Source organism: Candida parapsilosis, contig 006139 (genome assembly GCF_000182765.1).
Source record: "Candida parapsilosis strain CDC317 annotated contig 006139".
Lineage (NCBI taxonomy): Eukaryota > Fungi > Ascomycota > Pichiomycetes > Serinales > Debaryomycetaceae > Lodderomyces > Lodderomyces parapsilosis.
Window position 1 is genome coordinate 525,258 of NW_023503282.1, and position 16,729 is coordinate 541,986.

Genomic DNA, 16,729 nt, shown 5'->3' on the forward strand with positions numbered 1-16,729 from the left:
CCTCTAAATGCTTAAATTCAGACATGGAACAATGAAAAAGTATTTGTAACTCACTCATCAAGGTATGTTTTCTCATCTATTGATGTTGCACAAAGCTTGATGCATACAAGCTCACCACCATACACAAATGTACTGTGTGTGTGTGTGTGTGTGTGCTATATACGGCCTCTATGCTTGTTTTGCTATTGTTTTACAATTTAGATCCTTTTGTGCAACTATTGCATTTGGTCGTGCATTTACACAAAAAACACATTTATTATGTATCGTTTGTATTGTATTGGTGTGTGGGTGTGGCACGATTTGAAAACCCTTTTTGGTGAAAATACAGTACGACTGTTGGAAATGTATTGTAATTAGGAGGGGGAAAACACACGCGATATGTTGTCTGAGATGTGCATATTTACGTTCCAAGGGCTACATTCTTTAGCAATGATCGTCGTAATATTGTTCCGGGGTGGAGTTTTGTAGAAATTAGTAATTAGTAAAATAGAATGTTTGAACTTAAATAAGAATTAAATAAAAAAAAAAAAATAATAATCAAAAAATTCAAAGAGAGAGAGAGAGAGAGACCAACAGTGAAAAGATAGTATACTCAAAACAACTGATACCATATACATTTTATTGCACAATTACTGTCGATCATTGAAAGAAGAAGGAACTACAGACACGTCTACTATCGGAGTATACTGTAACAGCGCAATTTCAAGAAGCAAGAATTATTACCAATCTACACGCCACATAGATAAAACAAAAAATAAACACACAACGTTCGTTACCAAATTAAAGACAATTAAAAGTATCAACCATCACCCACCGTTTATAAGCAGTGTACGAGAATGAGCTCTAACCATCAACTGCTATCTGATTCAAATGAGACACAGGGTGCCGAAAGCGCCCACACCGGTGAACACCATGCAAACGTCACAAAGAATGACCTGTCACATGATATTCAATATTCTCCTTCAGAGGAGGAAACAATCTTACAACAACCAAGACATGTCTTGCAGTCATCTAATAATGGGTCTCAGTTGAGTTTGGGCTCGCCCATGCAGGATCGAATGGCCCAATTTGAAACTGACGAAATATCAAGTGAGAATGGTCCATCACAAGAACCATTACATAACGAAAACGGAATTGCTGATGAATCTGAATTGAGAAGCTCAGTACACGAGGGACATCAACTGACGGAGGAAGAACACGAGTACGACAGTACCGGTGTGAGTCAAATGCAAGGTATGCCTCTTCGAGTGCCCGGTACGTTTGATGTTAGCGGATTAAAAGGGGAAAATGACAAGGAAGAAGAGTATAAACAATTACGCGAAACAATAAATAAAAGTGAAAGCAAAGACTCAATCGGACAGGGAATATTTGAAGGTATTAGCCAAAGAGACACAAATTCCAATCTTGCCTTGAACGAATCTGCAGATGCAATAACAGAGGAAGGTGAGAGTGAGCATAACAATGCGGTGCAAATAGGTGACGTTACGACAGAACAAGTTGAAGACGAGAAAGAGATCTCACCCGATGATTCTGCTTTTCTGACCGCTTCTTATTACAAGTTGCAAAGAGAAGAGGATCCATTACATAGTGACAATGCACAGCAAACTGAAACAAGCACTCCTGAAGTGGACACACAACTGCAAACTTATAAACCAACCTTGGACCCAGGCAAACCCACACGTTTTGCACAACCGCCATCGATCGATATTAACCAGTATTTGAACCAAAGCGATGAAGATGACTCGTCAAGTAATCTAGTGTACTCGCCAAATTTAAAGAATGAGCTAGATAGAATACCCACGATTGAAAACGAAAACATCGACGATATCCCCCCAATGAACCCACTACGTTACCAGCACCAGTTCAATCAAACCCCATCCATGGAACCAGAGAAACCAGTAGATCAAAATAGGAATGTGTCTTCTATGGAACCAGAGAAACCGGCAGATCAAAGTAGGAATGTGTCATCCACATCAACTGTTGTAAGAACACCAAAAGAGGATACAGGCGTCAAAGCTGCCAGGGGTAATCAGTCCACAGTGCACAATCAAACTGCTGCAATCACACCAGTGCCGCCAAGCGCAACAAAGTTCCCTTCGTATCTGAATGCATCAACTACATCAACTTTGGTAAATTCTTCAAATGGTACTTTCCCAACAACCAATCTATCAATGGGCCTCAACAAGCAATCCCCAAAGACTGAAAAGAAAAAGAATAAAATGAGGGAAGTGTTTTCATCAATGTTTGGCAAGAGCAAAACGTCGGTTGCACCTGCGCCTCCTTCGCCAGAACTCAATATGAAGATAAGTACTCCCTTCAATGCAAAACATGTAGCCCACGTCGGTGTTGATGATGATGGATCATACACTGGTTTACCAGTTGAATGGGAAAGGTTACTTGCTGCTAGTGGTATCACCAAGAAGGAGCAAGAACAACACCCTCAAGCTATGATGGATATAGTGGCATTTTATCAAGACTCAAATGAGAACCCGGATGATCACGCTTTTCAAAAGTTTGGAGTCAATAAAAACAAAAGTGATTCCAGCGGATCTGAAAACTTTGAAAACACACCACCGGCAACCCCTAGTACTGAGTCCAGGAGTCCACAAAGGGTGTCCACGACGTCACTAGATAAAGAGAATTATCTGGATACCCCAAAGCAAGGACGGGTTTCTCCAAACAAAGCTCAATCGCAAACACTGCAACAAGCCACACCAAACATTCATCAAGAGACGCAATTTATTCCTAGCAGACCTGCTCCAAAGCCACCGTCAACTCCTGGATCAGCGCAGAATGTGAACAGAACACCCACTTCGCAGAAACAAGGATTGGACCATACTCCAAGACAGCCACGTACATCACCACCGAATCAAACAAATTCACCGGGTTATTTGGAAAAAAAGACGCTATCACAAAAATCTGTCAAGTCATTAAGAGCTCAAACTAATGGTGGCATTGACAAATTCAGCAATATACCTGCCCCACCTCCACCACCATCAAACATTCCCAAGTCAAAATCGCATTCTGCTTCTTTGTCCAATCGAATCAAGCCTGCAACTACTGGTTCTACTACGGCACCAATTGCGCCCACACCACAGTTTGATGATTTGAATGTGCCAAAGCAACGAAAGAATGAGTTTACTTCTCATCGAGCTCCACCCCCACCGCCTGTACCTGTGCATCAATCGATCCCTCCTCGTAGTGACCCACAACAGGCACTTGCCAATGCAACAGCACCAACAACGTCATCATCACAGAAGGAGGGACAACAAAGCAAATTTCAAGAGGCACAAAAAAGGTTGAGAGAGCAAAAGGCAAGGGAAATTGAAGAGATTCAAAAAAGACAACAAGCTAAAAAGTTGGAGCAACAAAACCAGGAGCAGTTGGATAAGTCCACTTCACAACTGAACATTGATCCTAATAGTGCTGCTCCAGCATTGAAAAAGTCGTCTGGAGGAACTGTGCGTGATGCCAAACAAGCTGCTCTTATAGCACAGAAGAAGCGTGAAGAAAAGAAGCGTAAAAACCTACAAATTATTACCAAGCTTCAAAGCATATGTACTCAAGGTGACCCAAAGGAGTTGTATGTTGACTTGATCAAGATTGGACAAGGTGCCTCTGGCGGTGTTTACATTGCCCACGATGTAGCCAAGGGGAACCAAACAGTCGCAATTAAACAAATGAACCTCGAGCAACAACCAAAGAAGGAGTTGATTATCAATGAGATCTTGGTTATGAAAGGTAGCAAACATCCAAACATTGTCAACTATATTGATTCATACCTAGTCAAGGGAGATTTATGGGTCATTATGGAATATATGGAGGGTGGTTCATTGACTGAAATTGTTACCCACAGTGTCATGACGGAGGGCCAAATTGGTGCAGTATGTCGTGAAACATTGAAAGGTTTAAAGTTTTTACATTCAAAGGGTGTCATTCACCGTGATATTAAATCGGATAACATATTGCTTGACATCAATGGTAACATCAAAATGACTGATTTTGGCTTTTGTGCGCAAATAAATGAACTCAACTTGAAAAGGACAACAATGGTGGGAACTCCATACTGGATGGCGCCTGAAGTGGTTTCGAGAAAGGAGTATGGACCAAAAGTGGATATATGGTCATTAGGTATAATGGTGATTGAAATGATTGAAGGAGAGCCACCATATTTGAATGAAACTCCACTTCGTGCATTGTACCTCATTGCAACGAATGGAACCCCATCATTGAAGGAACCAGAGGCATTGAGTTACGATATTCGTAGATTTTTGTCGTGGTGTTTGCAAGTTGATTTCAATAAGCGTGCTACTGCGGACGATTTATTGCATGACAAATTTATATTGGAGAGTGATGACGTGGAAAGTTTGAGTCCGTTGGTGAAGATTGCCAGAATGAAAAAGGCAACAGAGCAAGATTAAAGAGCCCTATAGTTGACGTGGACAAAACACGTTGTTTAAAGGCTTTGTTGCTTCAAATAGTCAGTTCATACGTTTGTATTATGTATTTCTTTGTATCATTCAGTTCGCTCATTAGACATTCACTTTGTATTCTGTGCTTACGTAAGTCCATTTCAAAATTTTCAGACGTGGAAACGAAAAAAAAAAAAAAAAATCTTGCAATTTTCAGGGTTGACTCAATCAAACTATCCACACCCACGACGAAGATGTCTGAAGTAGCTGATAAAGTCGAAAAGTTATCTGTTAAGGATAACAAAGGACAAAACAATAAGAAGGACAAAAAGCGATCTCAACAATCGAGCTCACCATTGTACTTGGAGCCCCAACCAGCATTTCTCGAAGAGAGAATTAAATTGTTTGACGAATTAAAGGCTAAATACGATGCAGAAATTGCAGCCAAGGAAAAGAAGCCTATCCAGATTACTTTGAAGGATGGAAGCGTCAAGGAAGGAACTTCCTATGAGACTTCACCAATGGATATTGCCAACTCTATTGGTAAATCTTTTGCCGAAAGACAAGTCATTTCAAAAGTCAATGGGAAACTTTGGGATATGCCACGTCCTTTAGAAGGTGATGCCACTTTGGAATTTTTAGATTTTGAGCATCCTGAAGGTAAAGCAGTTTTCTGGCACTCGTCGGCACACATTTTGGGTGAAGCCTGTGAGTGTCATTATGGATGTCACTTGTCTCATGGTCCCCCAACTGATGATGGGTTCTTTTACGACATGTCAATCAATGATGGAACCACATTCGTTAACCAGGCTGATTTCGGTAGTTTGGAAACAATTGCCACCAAAGCTATTAAAGAGAAGCAAAAATTTGACAGATTGGAAATGACCAAGGAGGATTTGTTGAAAATGTTTCATTACAACAAGTATAAAGTTCAATTTATCAAGGACAAGATTCCAGATGGCACATCAACAACTGTATACAGATGCGGCCCATTGATTGATTTATGTGTTGGTCCTCATATCCCCCATTCAGGAAGAATTAAGGCAATGAAGGTGTTGAAGAATTCCAGTTCATATTTCCTCGGTGATGCTAAGAATGACTCATTGCAAAGAGTCTATGGTATTTCATTCCCTGACAAGAAGTTGATGACTGAACATTTACAATTTTTGAAAGAGGCTGCTGAAAGAGACCATAGAAAGATTGGTCGTGACCAAGAGTTGTTTTTTTTTAATGATGTATCGCCAGGTTCGGCAATGTGGTTACCTCATGGTACCAGAATTTACAACACCTTGGTGGACACATTAAGAATTGAATACAGAAAGAGAGGATATGAAGAAGTTATCACTCCAAACATGTATGCTACCAAATTATGGGAAACGTCTGGTCATTGGCAAAACTATAAAGAAAATATGTTTTCATTTGAAGTTGAGAAAGAAACTTTTGGGTTGAAACCAATGAACTGTTTGAGTGAAGATATGAGAATCCAAACTGACAAGGGTTTCTTGTTTCTCAATGAAATTGAATCCAATTGGAAGGATGTAAATTTTGCAACATATGACCCAGAATCTAAACAAATCCAATACTCCAAAGCCTCAAATTTTATTGTCAAAGATTCAGCCAACCACAAGATGGTGGAATTTGCAAACTACGATATTGCTTCAAGTGGAGACAAGAGTGGAGTATCCTTGTTAGTTACTGAAGACCACGACATGTATGTTCAACAAAATGCAGAATCTCGTGAAGCCCCATTCAAGAAGGTTCCAGCTCGTGAATTGTTGCAAAAAGATTCAAAATATGGATTTCTTGTTGCTGCTGAAGAATCTGCTTCTTCAGCGCATGCCTTTGTCAATACTACCTTGAACTCAACCACCGAAATTAGAGCTGTTGGCGACTACCAGGGAAGAGTTTGGTGTGTCACTGTTCCAACTGGATTGATTGTCGCCCATAGAGTACACCGTGATACTAGTGGGAACGTTGTTTGTGCATCAAAACCAGTTGTTATTGGAAACTGTCCCGGCCATTGTATACTTTTCAAATCAAGAGAACGTTCATACCGTGAATTGCCATGGCGTGTTGCTGATTTTGGTGTTCTCCACAGAAATGAATTTTCCGGTGCGTTATCTGGATTAACAAGAGTTCGTCGTTTCCAACAAGATGACGCTCATATTTTCTGCACACCTGATCAAATTGGTACCGAAATTGCAGGAGTTTTTGACTTGTTGAAAAAGATGTATGGTATTTTCGGTTTCGAATTCAAGATGGAATTGTCAACCAGGCCTGAAAAGTTTGTTGGTGATATTGAAACTTGGAATTCTGCTGAGAAGAAGTTGGAAGGTGCTTTGAATGACTTTTTGGGTGAAGGTAAATGGGAGTTGAATCCTGGTGATGGTGCTTTTTATGGTCCAAAGATCGATATTATGATAAGTGATGCCTTGAAGAGATGGTTTCAATGTGCAACAATTCAACTTGATTTCCAATTGCCTTCCAGATTTGAGTTGGAGTACAGATCTGAAAGCAATAGTGCTACTGAACGTCCAGTCATGATTCATAGAGCCATTTTGGGCTCAGTCGAAAGAATGACTGCTATTTTGACCGAGCATTACAAAGGTAAATGGCCATTCTGGTTGTCACCAAGACAAATTCTTATTGTTCCAGTCAGTCCAAAATACTATGATTACGCTGAAAAATTAAAGAAGTTGTTTAACGATGAATACTTTTTCTACTGTGATGTTGACGTTAGTGGTAACACATTACCAAAGAAGGTTAGATCTGGACAATTGATGCAATACAATTTCATCTTCATTGTTGGTGCCGAAGAAGAGGAGAACTACAGCGTAAACATTAGAAACAGAGATATCACTGAAGAGCAAGGTAAGAATCCAATGGTTTCTGTTGATTCTGTTATTCAACTGTTGGTTAAGCTTAGAGAAGAAAAAAGATCAGACAACAAATTATAGGTAGATAGAAGTGAATGGGATATTAGTGAGTGATGAAGAGATTTTGTAAAAGATTGAACTTTATGGGAAAGGACTGGAATAATCAATTCTCTTTGTCATTTTTATTTAAGTGTTGGTGCATAATTTTAGCAATTCAATTTTTTTGCGTACCTTACGTAATCGTGCAGTTTTGGCAATTCCTTCTTAGAAGATTCGAAAAGGGTCATTTCAGTTTGCGCTGAGTGTAATGCAAAGATTTATTATAAAAAATAGACTACATATATAGACTCGTTTTGCTTCATCTGTGCATCAATTGAATAACCCAATTAATCATTCGCCTAAATTCTTCTTTTTCAAACCTGTCATCAATTAGCCTCAAAATGTCAACTTCGAACCCTTTGCAAAACATTCCCACTCCAGAACAATTTCAAAAATGTATCAACTTTTATGAAGCTGATCAGAGATTAGATCATAAGGATAGAGAAACAATTGCTGTTCAATTGCAAAAAATCTCAATCAAATCGAACCTTGTTGGTTATACCACTGGTATGTTGGGGTTCTTTAGTCCAACTGTTTACATTAGACTCATTAAAAAGCCACTCATCACCCCGACCCCATTCTTTTTGATTCAATATCCATTCTTGTCTTTATGTTTTGGATTTGGTACATTGATTGCTGGTAACTATTATTCAGGAAAGTACTTTTTCAACAAAACTAAAAAGAACCCAGCAAATTTCCCAAACACTAATGTCGCCAATGTTTGGAAGAACATGAGCTACCAAAATGCTGGTGCATACACATTGTATTACCTCAGAACAACCTTCAATCCAATGTTTATCATTAGAGACCCAAGAACTTGTTCTGATGAAGCATTGATTGATGCTAAACAAACGGGTCACTTTACTGATACCATTGGATTGGGTCACACTGATTCTCAAGTCCACAAGTACCCCTTGAGTACCTGGGATAAGTTAAAGATGCACCATGGTTTGGATATCAGCAAGTGATGTGTAGTTGATGATATAGATTGTAATTAAAAGATGTTTTGCTTAAATGTTCTATACTAATCGATTCTGCTTTTCAGAAGAGAAAAAAAAAAGCCGACTTCACCCGACTCCACCCAACTCCACAAGCAATAGTGCACAACCAAACACCATGACTGACCGCAACACAGATGCCAATCCTACGGAATACAACTACTTGAAGTCGCGGCTATCTCCAGAGCAATTTCAGGCGAGCATTGACTTTTATGAAGCCGATAGCAAGTTGACCCCAGAAGACAGGTTGAAGCTAAAGCAAGAATTACAATCGGTTCTTGTATCCAACAATCTTATTGGCTACTCAGCTGGTATGATTGGACTTATCACGCCTACTATATACTACAAATTAATCAAGAAACAAACGCCTTCGAAACTTTCATTTATCCAGAAACCGTTCTTGTCATTTTTCCTTGGTCTTGCCAACATGATGGTTGTTAGTACAATTGTACAGCGGAAAAGTTTCAATGACAAAATCACTAGTGGTGAGCTTAATGGGCCGCAGTTGGATGCTTGGAAACACATGGAATGGCACAACGTTGGCGCTTTTTATTATTACTACTTGAAATCATCAAAGGATCCGAAATACAAATTACAAGATCCAAGAACAGTGACGGTTGACCCCAAAGCAAGAAGAATAATTGAACCAAGTCCAGATAAGGTGAGCTTTGATCCACAAGTTTACAAAGAGAAGGAATATCATCAGAGAGATGGTGGTGCAAATTTTGTCAATAGTGTTGGTCTTAATGACCATCACAATTTGTCCCATTGGGACAAGATTAGATTGGCCAATGGGTTTGACGTGACTGAAGACGAAGAACCGAAACTGCCACAAGCGCAGCCTTTTGGTGGTAGTTATAATGGAGACGTTTCAGTGCATGACCCACAAGAATCGTCTACACAAATATCAGCATGGGACAGAATCAGAGGTGGTAAGTAGAATATCTAAAGTAAAAAATAATCTGTTTATAGCCAAAGGCATATCCCTTCAAGTGCCTCTTGAAGACACGTAGCTTTCTAGACTGGTTTTATACAAGTTCACGCGTTGAGTAAATGAGAATATTGGGCGGTAGCGCATTGTTGGAAAAAAAAAAAAAGAACTCTCAAAATTCCAATACTTGACAACAAAGCGACAACTCCAGTCGAATACCAACATCACTACGTAATCTACAATGGACGCCTTTTCCGACTCTGGTGAACTATATACCATTAGGTATCAATTTTACACCAACCAATACCACAAAGTTAAATCTTATTCGCTTGAGGAATTTTCCGAAGAGAATCAATTAAAGGTATTGGAATTTCAGATTAGATCAACAGTAGCTTTGGACCAAGATGCGTCGCAATTGATAGAACAAGGTAAAACTAGGTTTCCTGATAATGAAGGGTTTTTCCAATTGCTACAAGCATGGAACGATTTGCATGATTTTGGAACTGACGATTCAACTTATTTTGAGGATTTAAAACAAGCTAAATTTGAATTGCAAGCTATATTGACATCACTTTACTTGGTCAAATTTGCCAAAGATATTGATCAAAGTATCAAGTTTCTTACTGATTACATTGACAAGTTGAACAATTTGCAAAAATACAACGAAATTGAAGTGTTTTTAACCTTGATTCAGTTGTACTTTATCAAAGGTAACTTTAAACAAGCTACTGCTATTTTTAAAGTATTGAATCTGTTTCCTGATTTCTCTCGTGACAATATCATCTATCAAATCATCGAGAGCTGGTACATTAGTATTCAAAATGGAACCGATAACGTCAATAATAGTTATTCACTTTACGATGAAGTTTTAAGTAATAGTTATAGTGATGAAGACGTCAAGGGTAAAGTCCACAATTTGACAGTGTTATTGGTATTGACTTTACAGTTGAAACATTACCCTGAAGCACAAGAAATTTTGGATCAAATATCAACATTGACTAACGAAAAGAGTGCTGATTTGATTGCTAATCAAATTACATTGGATAGATTGGTTAATTACGGACAAGGAACCAATGAGTTGTTGGTAGAGTTGAAGAGAGTGAATGCCGAGCATGAGTTAATCAAGGACGAAGAGTCAAAGAATGAAGTATTTGATGCCATTGTTGCAAAGTACCAAACTGTATAGAGGAAGTATACAGTTACAGTGAGGCAAAGTATACGTCTTTTTTTCTTTCTCCTTTATTGGAAACTAAAATTTCTTAACGAAAAATCATGTCGTCAAATTTTGAAAACACATCATCCATGAATCGTGAAAGAATGTCTGCGATGATATTTTCGGTTCCTTGGATGTGCTGGTTGAATTTGTTGTTTCACTGCGTAGGGTAAATTGATGCGAAACCTCATCACGGGAAACAATCGAATATCCAAAGTTTTGATCTGTTTCAAGTCGTTTGGTTTTTTTAATCACCATTTGTGTGTTGGATGATTGCTCAAAATCATCTAAAATACAAAGAGTTACATCAATTACTATCTGGCACTTTGAAGTTAATGTGGAAGCAGAGTTTGAAATACTGCTCTCAACTCCATTCCCATTTACATCAATGGTTATAGATTAAGAACGGCCACAAGTCCGAGCTTCAAAAGCATGCTTCGCTTTAAAAGGAGAGTAGGGTGCTTCCGATTTTTGGTAACAAATGTTTGATGGAAGTCTGAGCTTGTCTGTATTCGTTCCGTGTCAAAGTAATTGGGTAACGATGTGATGAATTGTTCTAATGTGTTTTTTTGAGGTTGAGTTTTTCTAATTTTGTGAATCTGGGTTAGCGGGGAACTTGTAGTTGAGGCGAGTCACTCGTAGCATCTTATTATGTGGTTCTTTGTTTAATTGTATTGTATTTCATATGACTGTGTTGCAATATAGACTTTTGCCAACTCTAACTCAATCAATTCAATGCGTGATTGGGTTTTTCTACGCCAATTGCGCCAGAGATTGAGTTATACTTACCGCAGTTGCATCCAGTGCGCCGAACCCAAAAGAGACGTGGATGTATCTACAACTGTTCTGAAAATTAATTACAATTAATTAAATACTGTCAACTGTGATTTCCATCCACTATCCCACAAAGCAAAGAGCGTACTCACTTTTCCCAATTAATCTCTCTTGAACACTGGTAATTGAATAGGATGAGCAACAATATATGAGTTTGTCTTATTGGCAGTACCAGCGAAAGCATTATACCAAGCGATAATAGCAGTAATCACTCCAAAGACACCTCCAGCACGAGTCACTCCAACACGGCCGGAAAATGCACCACCTGCTAATAATAAATACGTAACGAATAAAAAGAAAAACAAAAGGAAAAATGCAACTGTTGACTTGACTGTATTCAACACCAAAATCAATGTAAAAATCGCCCATCCAATTAAAAAAAAACCCACGGCATTTTCCATTTGATCAGTGTTGGCATAAGCTTCTTCGATTCCAAAAGCTTCAATAAATATAGCGGCATAACTTATCCAAAAGGCACCATATGAAGTCAAAGCAGTGAAACCAAAAGTGTTACCAGTGGCAAACTCCAAAAGACCAGCCAAGAATTGAACCGTTCCTCCGTACATGCAAGCCAATGACACAACGACATTTGGAAGCATGATACCCATGGCTTGCGCATTGTACAAACTCAAAACAAACGTCGTCAAAGCGAAACCACACAATCCAACAGGAGCAGGATTCATATTGATTGTGGGATTTGGGCTCACACCTGGGTTTAAAGTACCACCGAATGCTGACATCAACTCATGACGGTAATATTTGTGTCCATTGATGGTGACAAATTCGCCTCCATTGCCATGAATATGAACTCTTGAAACTTTGTCGTGGTCGTGGTGGTGTTGGTCGCTGTCTTTGGAAGCAACACCTACTTTTCCTGAATGTTGTGATGAGGTTGATGACATGTTTGTAGGTATAGTTGTGTATGATCAACTAAACTGAAAACAAAGTCTGGGGTAAACAGCTTTCCCTTTTATATAGCATCAGAGCAGAAAATTTCTTTGTCGGTTTGTTACATTACTCCCTTCGGAGTTTCATCCACTTTCCAGTGTTTTCCCATTGTGTAACCTTTTAGCTTTAACCCAACCAACATACACAATTTCTAGAGATTCAACAAAATTTTTGCCTTGTTTTTATATGGGAGGTTCTTCTGTTTGTGTTTGTGAATAAAATTGGAGGACTTTTTTTCTTTTTTTTTCTGTTTGTCTTTTTCTTGTTTCTCAGGTTTTGGGTTGTTCTTATTGTTCTTACCCTACCAAAAACGGCAATTGGGGAAGGCATTTATGCACCAAGGGTAAAACTTTACAAACAAAACCGAATGATGTGTAACACCAAAGTCATCCAATGAGCTGAAGCTGAATATATCACCAAACGTTTATGTGGGGTTGCCAATCAAAAAAAAAAAACAAATTTACAAAGAAAACTCTCGCAACCTCGCAAACTCGCAAACTCCGGGGGGGGGGACTGATTTGTGGGGGTGGGTCGGTTATGTGGTTTCTAAGGATCGGCGTTTGCTACAAGTCCGAGATGTTTTTTTAAGACTACTCGGGATGGTGAAGCTGAATACTCGGCGGTGTTGCGGTGAAGTCGGATGATTTGGTGGGGCAAATCACCATGTTTGAGAGAGTATCATGTTTTTTGTGTGTGTATTGTGAGTCTTGGTGAGCCGAACAATTGAAGAGGGCTTTGACTAGACTGAACGATTGCACAATTAATATCTGCGTAGGTTACATTGTGTATTGATTGCTGCTTTATAAAAACGAACCTCCAAACCTTTGAGCATGAGCACCAAAACTCAAAGTAGTGGGGATCTAACTATGAACTGTTCTTTGTTAAATCAAGAGATCTTGGGTTTTATTGCGAAGGATGCACGCAACTTAGTTCATGGACGACTTTGTAACGATTATCTGATTGTGGTTGAATTTGCTTATTAAAGATGTGATAATTAAAGTGAAAAAAAATAAAAAAAAAAAAAAAAAAAAAGGCCCAAATGCCATGTTTTGTGGATCACACTACACTCTTTTCATCGATCAAACGACAACTTTACGCGATTGTATGAGACGGTAAAAAGTGAAAACCAAAACCCATTTGGATAACAATACATGGTACTATTTAATCACAACTCCTAGCTCTTTTTTCCCTTCCTAATCCTCTACTTTAACAACTTCTCCATGTTCATTCAACTTCAATCCTTCGGCAAGTAATCTTTTCTCAATTTCCTTCAACTCATTTTCTCGATCCAATAATTCTTGTCTCTTTGTAATTAAATCCTGATGAACACGTTCTTCAAATTTTTTCAATCGTTCTTCCTCCAATTTAATCTGTTCTTCTTTCAACAAGTAATCAGATCCACCTCCATTACCAGTAGAGGCACCCACATCGGTGCCATTGCCATTACCATTGCCATTACCATTACCATTAAATGATTTGTCATAATGCGATCCATGAGAAGTATTATGATTATGATTGTGTATTCCACTTCCATTTGTTCCATGACCATTGCTTCCATTACCATATTGACTATCAGCTAAATTGTGGCTACTGCTATTGTATGTGTTGTAACTTCCATCCTCAGAGTTGTTGTTATTCATGTAATGGAATTGTTTACCTGATAATGCTTCAGTTCTATAATTTTCGTAAATTTGATCATGAGTGATGTCTTTAAACTCATTCAAATGGGTGATCAACAAGACATTTTTCAAAATTGTGAAATCATTGGTGTCGGGGTTGTCAACATTTATAGGTTTCAAGTCCTTGTGCAAAACGCGCAATTTTATAATCTCTTCGGAATCGTCATCTTCGTCTTCACCGCCCTGATTGGGTTCTCCAGTTTTGGGATTTGAAAAATTCAAATTTCTTTTGTACTCATTAGCTCCAATAATGGCAAATGGTAACAATGAATTCAAATATTTGTTATACTCAATAATTTCATCATCAATATAATCCTTTTCATATTCATATTCATTGAATCGATAATAATTGATGTCATAATTGTTTAAATCCTCCAAAATCAACCTCTTGTTCAATTGTAATTCCTCTCTAGTTAAAGAATCAGCTTTAGCAATAACTGGTATTATGTTAACCAAGTTGTTGACATGTTTCAAAAATTTAACATCAATTTCCGATAATCCATGGCCAGTGGGGTTAACAAGATAAATCAATATATGAATTCTTCCATCTTTGAACCTTGGATTACGTTTAACTCTCGATTCCTCCAATAATACTTCATCAAATTGGTGACGGATAAAATCAACAATGACGCGAAAATCTTCACCGCAATTGATTTGATTGGCAAAATTGGGGGTATCAATAATATTAAGACTAATCTTGTGGCCATCATTGTCTTCTAATTCGACATTTTCATGCCTCAAAGTCAATTTTTTGGTATATGGGTCTTCATTTATCGTGGATGATGTAGGGACAATTGAGTTACCACCACATAATGTGTTTATCAATGTTGATCTACCTAAGCCACTCTCACCAACAATCATAATGGAAAAGTTGATTGATTTTTTGAGGATCTTCCTCTTTCTCAATGCTGATGAGGATACGTTGTTGTCTATGGAGTAGTTCATAGTTTGGTGGTAAGAGATCTATGTGGGAATGTTGGTTGTAAAAAAAAAATTAATCAAAGTTGAAGTTTTGTTTTGGTGGTGAGGTGTTTTGTTCTTTTTTGATCTGCTTTCGTGTAAGAAGAACAAAGAAAAAATTGACTGGTTTTTTTTTTTTTTTTTTTAAGATCGCGTCAGGGGTGTGTGAGTGCAAGAAAGATTGTGATACACCACACACTAGAATAAAGTCATGAGATCTAGATGAGTTGGTTTATAGTAGATGCCATAGGGTGTGCCCTGCATAAATAGTCTATTACGTGCGTTATCACTAAGTGTGTGTCTGGTGTTGACGAAAAGATTCTGTTGTCAAAGTTTCAGTTGTGAATTTAAATTGTTTGTCGTGTCGCAACAATTATTGTTGTGTCGTGCTCTATATCTGACAACCACAACGGATGCCAAACACGAGCTTGTTTGTGAAATAAGAAACGCCATTGAGACGGAGTGGAGAGGTTACGCTTGAACTCACTGTTGCAGTAACCTCCTCTGGGTGAATTTTGCAGCTGGAGTGATGTGTACTTACGTAAGAATGCTACTCAAATCTTTGACAAACATTAAACCGTTGTCGAATAGAGATGTTTATGATTACGATACCTTGATAGTGATGGTTCGTAAGAGCTAGTCTACTTCATAGCCTCAATTCAGATCTCTTTCGTTGGATATTGACTGATGTGGATATTTTATTTTTTGGTATCAAAATCATAGAATAGTTTCTAATCTTACGAAATTCAATTCGGATTTGATGATGATGATGACTATCATCTCGAAAAGCAATAGTTTGAAGGTGAGCCTAACGACGAAGTTTTCGGTGACTTGCAGCTGGCTAGATCTACAGGCAAGTTTTCTGTAATTGGGGGCCACAAGATAATTCTCAGAGAGGGAGGGAACTGAAACTGTTTATCAGCGATTGCGAGATTTAGGAGCACTTCTTAATTAGTCTCCTTTTAACTGAAACTTCAATAGAGGAATCGCTGATCTCAAGTTACTACTGAAGGAGAGAGCGCCCATCAAATGACCTTTTTCTTTTATGTTTCTGAATCGCATTTGTATACATAGTTGGCAGAGGTTTGAACAATTTTTGCCAACTCGACACTACCATGAAAAGCCTTCCTTTTTGTGTATCTTCGTAACAAAACTTTAAATTGTGCAACACACGTCTTTTCTCCTTCTAGAATTGTATTATTTGTTTCGTTAAATGATGTGTAATTGTGTTAGGCAACTGAAGAAGCTATTTCCACTTTCCAAAAGGGATGAAGGTTGCTAAGACAAGATTGGAAGGTGGTCGACTGAGTGTAAGGATGAAGGCATGTGAATGTATAGCAACCATACCATGACTTATGCTTATTTAAAAATGTCTAGCTATTTTTCATTCTTTTGAGTTACAAAAACTGAAAAGAAAGAATCAAAAACAGAAAAAAATGAGGCAAGAAGAGTATTAGAAAGATGAGAATTTGAATGTAGAAAACTCATATGAGAAGGGCTTGATAGTTAGTTTCGGTTGTTATCCTAGACACCTGGACTTAGATCATTTTGCTAGCTCATCTAATATTAAAAGAACATCTGTGTGTTTATGCAACAAGGTTTTATTGTCTTTTTTTTTTTTTTTTTTTTTTTTTTTGCTGTCTAATTTGTCACAAAGAAGAAGAAGAAGAAGAAGAAGTCGTTTAACTCCGTAGTGTATATTGAGTGTGATTCCAAACACTAGTAATCAAATAGAAATGAATAGAAAAGATAACTACCGGTCATCATTTATTAAGAAAG

The 16,729-nt window shown here is 38.1% G+C and overlaps 7 protein-coding genes across 7 annotated transcripts; 5 read left to right on the top strand and 2 right to left on the bottom strand. All coding sequences in view use genetic code 12, as the record gives it.

The window, feature by feature from the left end:
- Positions 1-836: 836 nt before the first annotated feature.
- On the top strand, positions 837-4,421 carry CST20 (mitogen-activated protein kinase kinase kinase kinase; the record flags this gene model as incomplete). Its single annotated transcript, XM_036810652.1, has 1 exon — positions 837-4,421. The coding sequence occupies one exon, from the start codon at positions 837-839 to the stop codon at positions 4,419-4,421; it is 3,585 nt and encodes a 1,194-aa protein (XP_036667168.1).
- A 245-nt stretch (positions 4,422-4,666) lies between these two features.
- THS1 (threonine--tRNA ligase) lies at positions 4,667-7,369 on the top strand (the record flags this gene model as incomplete). Its single annotated transcript, XM_036810653.1, has 1 exon — positions 4,667-7,369. The coding sequence occupies one exon, from the start codon at positions 4,667-4,669 to the stop codon at positions 7,367-7,369; it is 2,703 nt and encodes a 900-aa protein (XP_036667169.1).
- A 359-nt stretch (positions 7,370-7,728) lies between these two features.
- CPAR2_502310 (uncharacterized protein) lies at positions 7,729-8,355 on the top strand (the record flags this gene model as incomplete). Its single annotated transcript, XM_036810654.1, has 1 exon — positions 7,729-8,355. The coding sequence occupies one exon, from the start codon at positions 7,729-7,731 to the stop codon at positions 8,353-8,355; it is 627 nt and encodes a 208-aa protein (XP_036667170.1).
- Positions 8,356-8,503: 148 nt separating this feature from the next.
- Positions 8,504-9,325, top strand: CPAR2_502320 (uncharacterized protein; the record flags this gene model as incomplete). Its single annotated transcript, XM_036810655.1, has 1 exon — positions 8,504-9,325. One exon carries the CDS (start codon positions 8,504-8,506, stop codon positions 9,323-9,325), a length of 822 nt encoding a protein of 273 aa, XP_036667171.1.
- Positions 9,326-9,557: 232 nt separating this feature from the next.
- On the top strand, positions 9,558-10,502 carry CPAR2_502330 (coatomer subunit epsilon; the record flags this gene model as incomplete). The annotated part of the gene is made up of 1 exon (XM_036810658.1): positions 9,558-10,502. One exon carries the CDS (start codon positions 9,558-9,560, stop codon positions 10,500-10,502), a length of 945 nt encoding a protein of 314 aa, XP_036667172.1.
- Positions 10,503-11,464: 962 nt separating this feature from the next.
- CPAR2_502340 (acetate uptake transporter family protein) lies at positions 11,465-12,265 on the bottom strand (the record flags this gene model as incomplete). The annotated part of the gene is made up of 1 exon (XM_036810659.1): positions 11,465-12,265. One exon carries the CDS (start codon positions 12,263-12,265, stop codon positions 11,465-11,467), a length of 801 nt encoding a protein of 266 aa, XP_036667173.1.
- Positions 12,266-13,504: 1,239 nt separating this feature from the next.
- CDC11 (septin) lies at positions 13,505-14,935 on the bottom strand (the record flags this gene model as incomplete). Its single annotated transcript, XM_036810660.1, has 1 exon — positions 13,505-14,935. One exon carries the CDS (start codon positions 14,933-14,935, stop codon positions 13,505-13,507), a length of 1,431 nt encoding a protein of 476 aa, XP_036667174.1.
- Between the last annotated feature and the right edge of the window lie 1,794 nt (positions 14,936-16,729).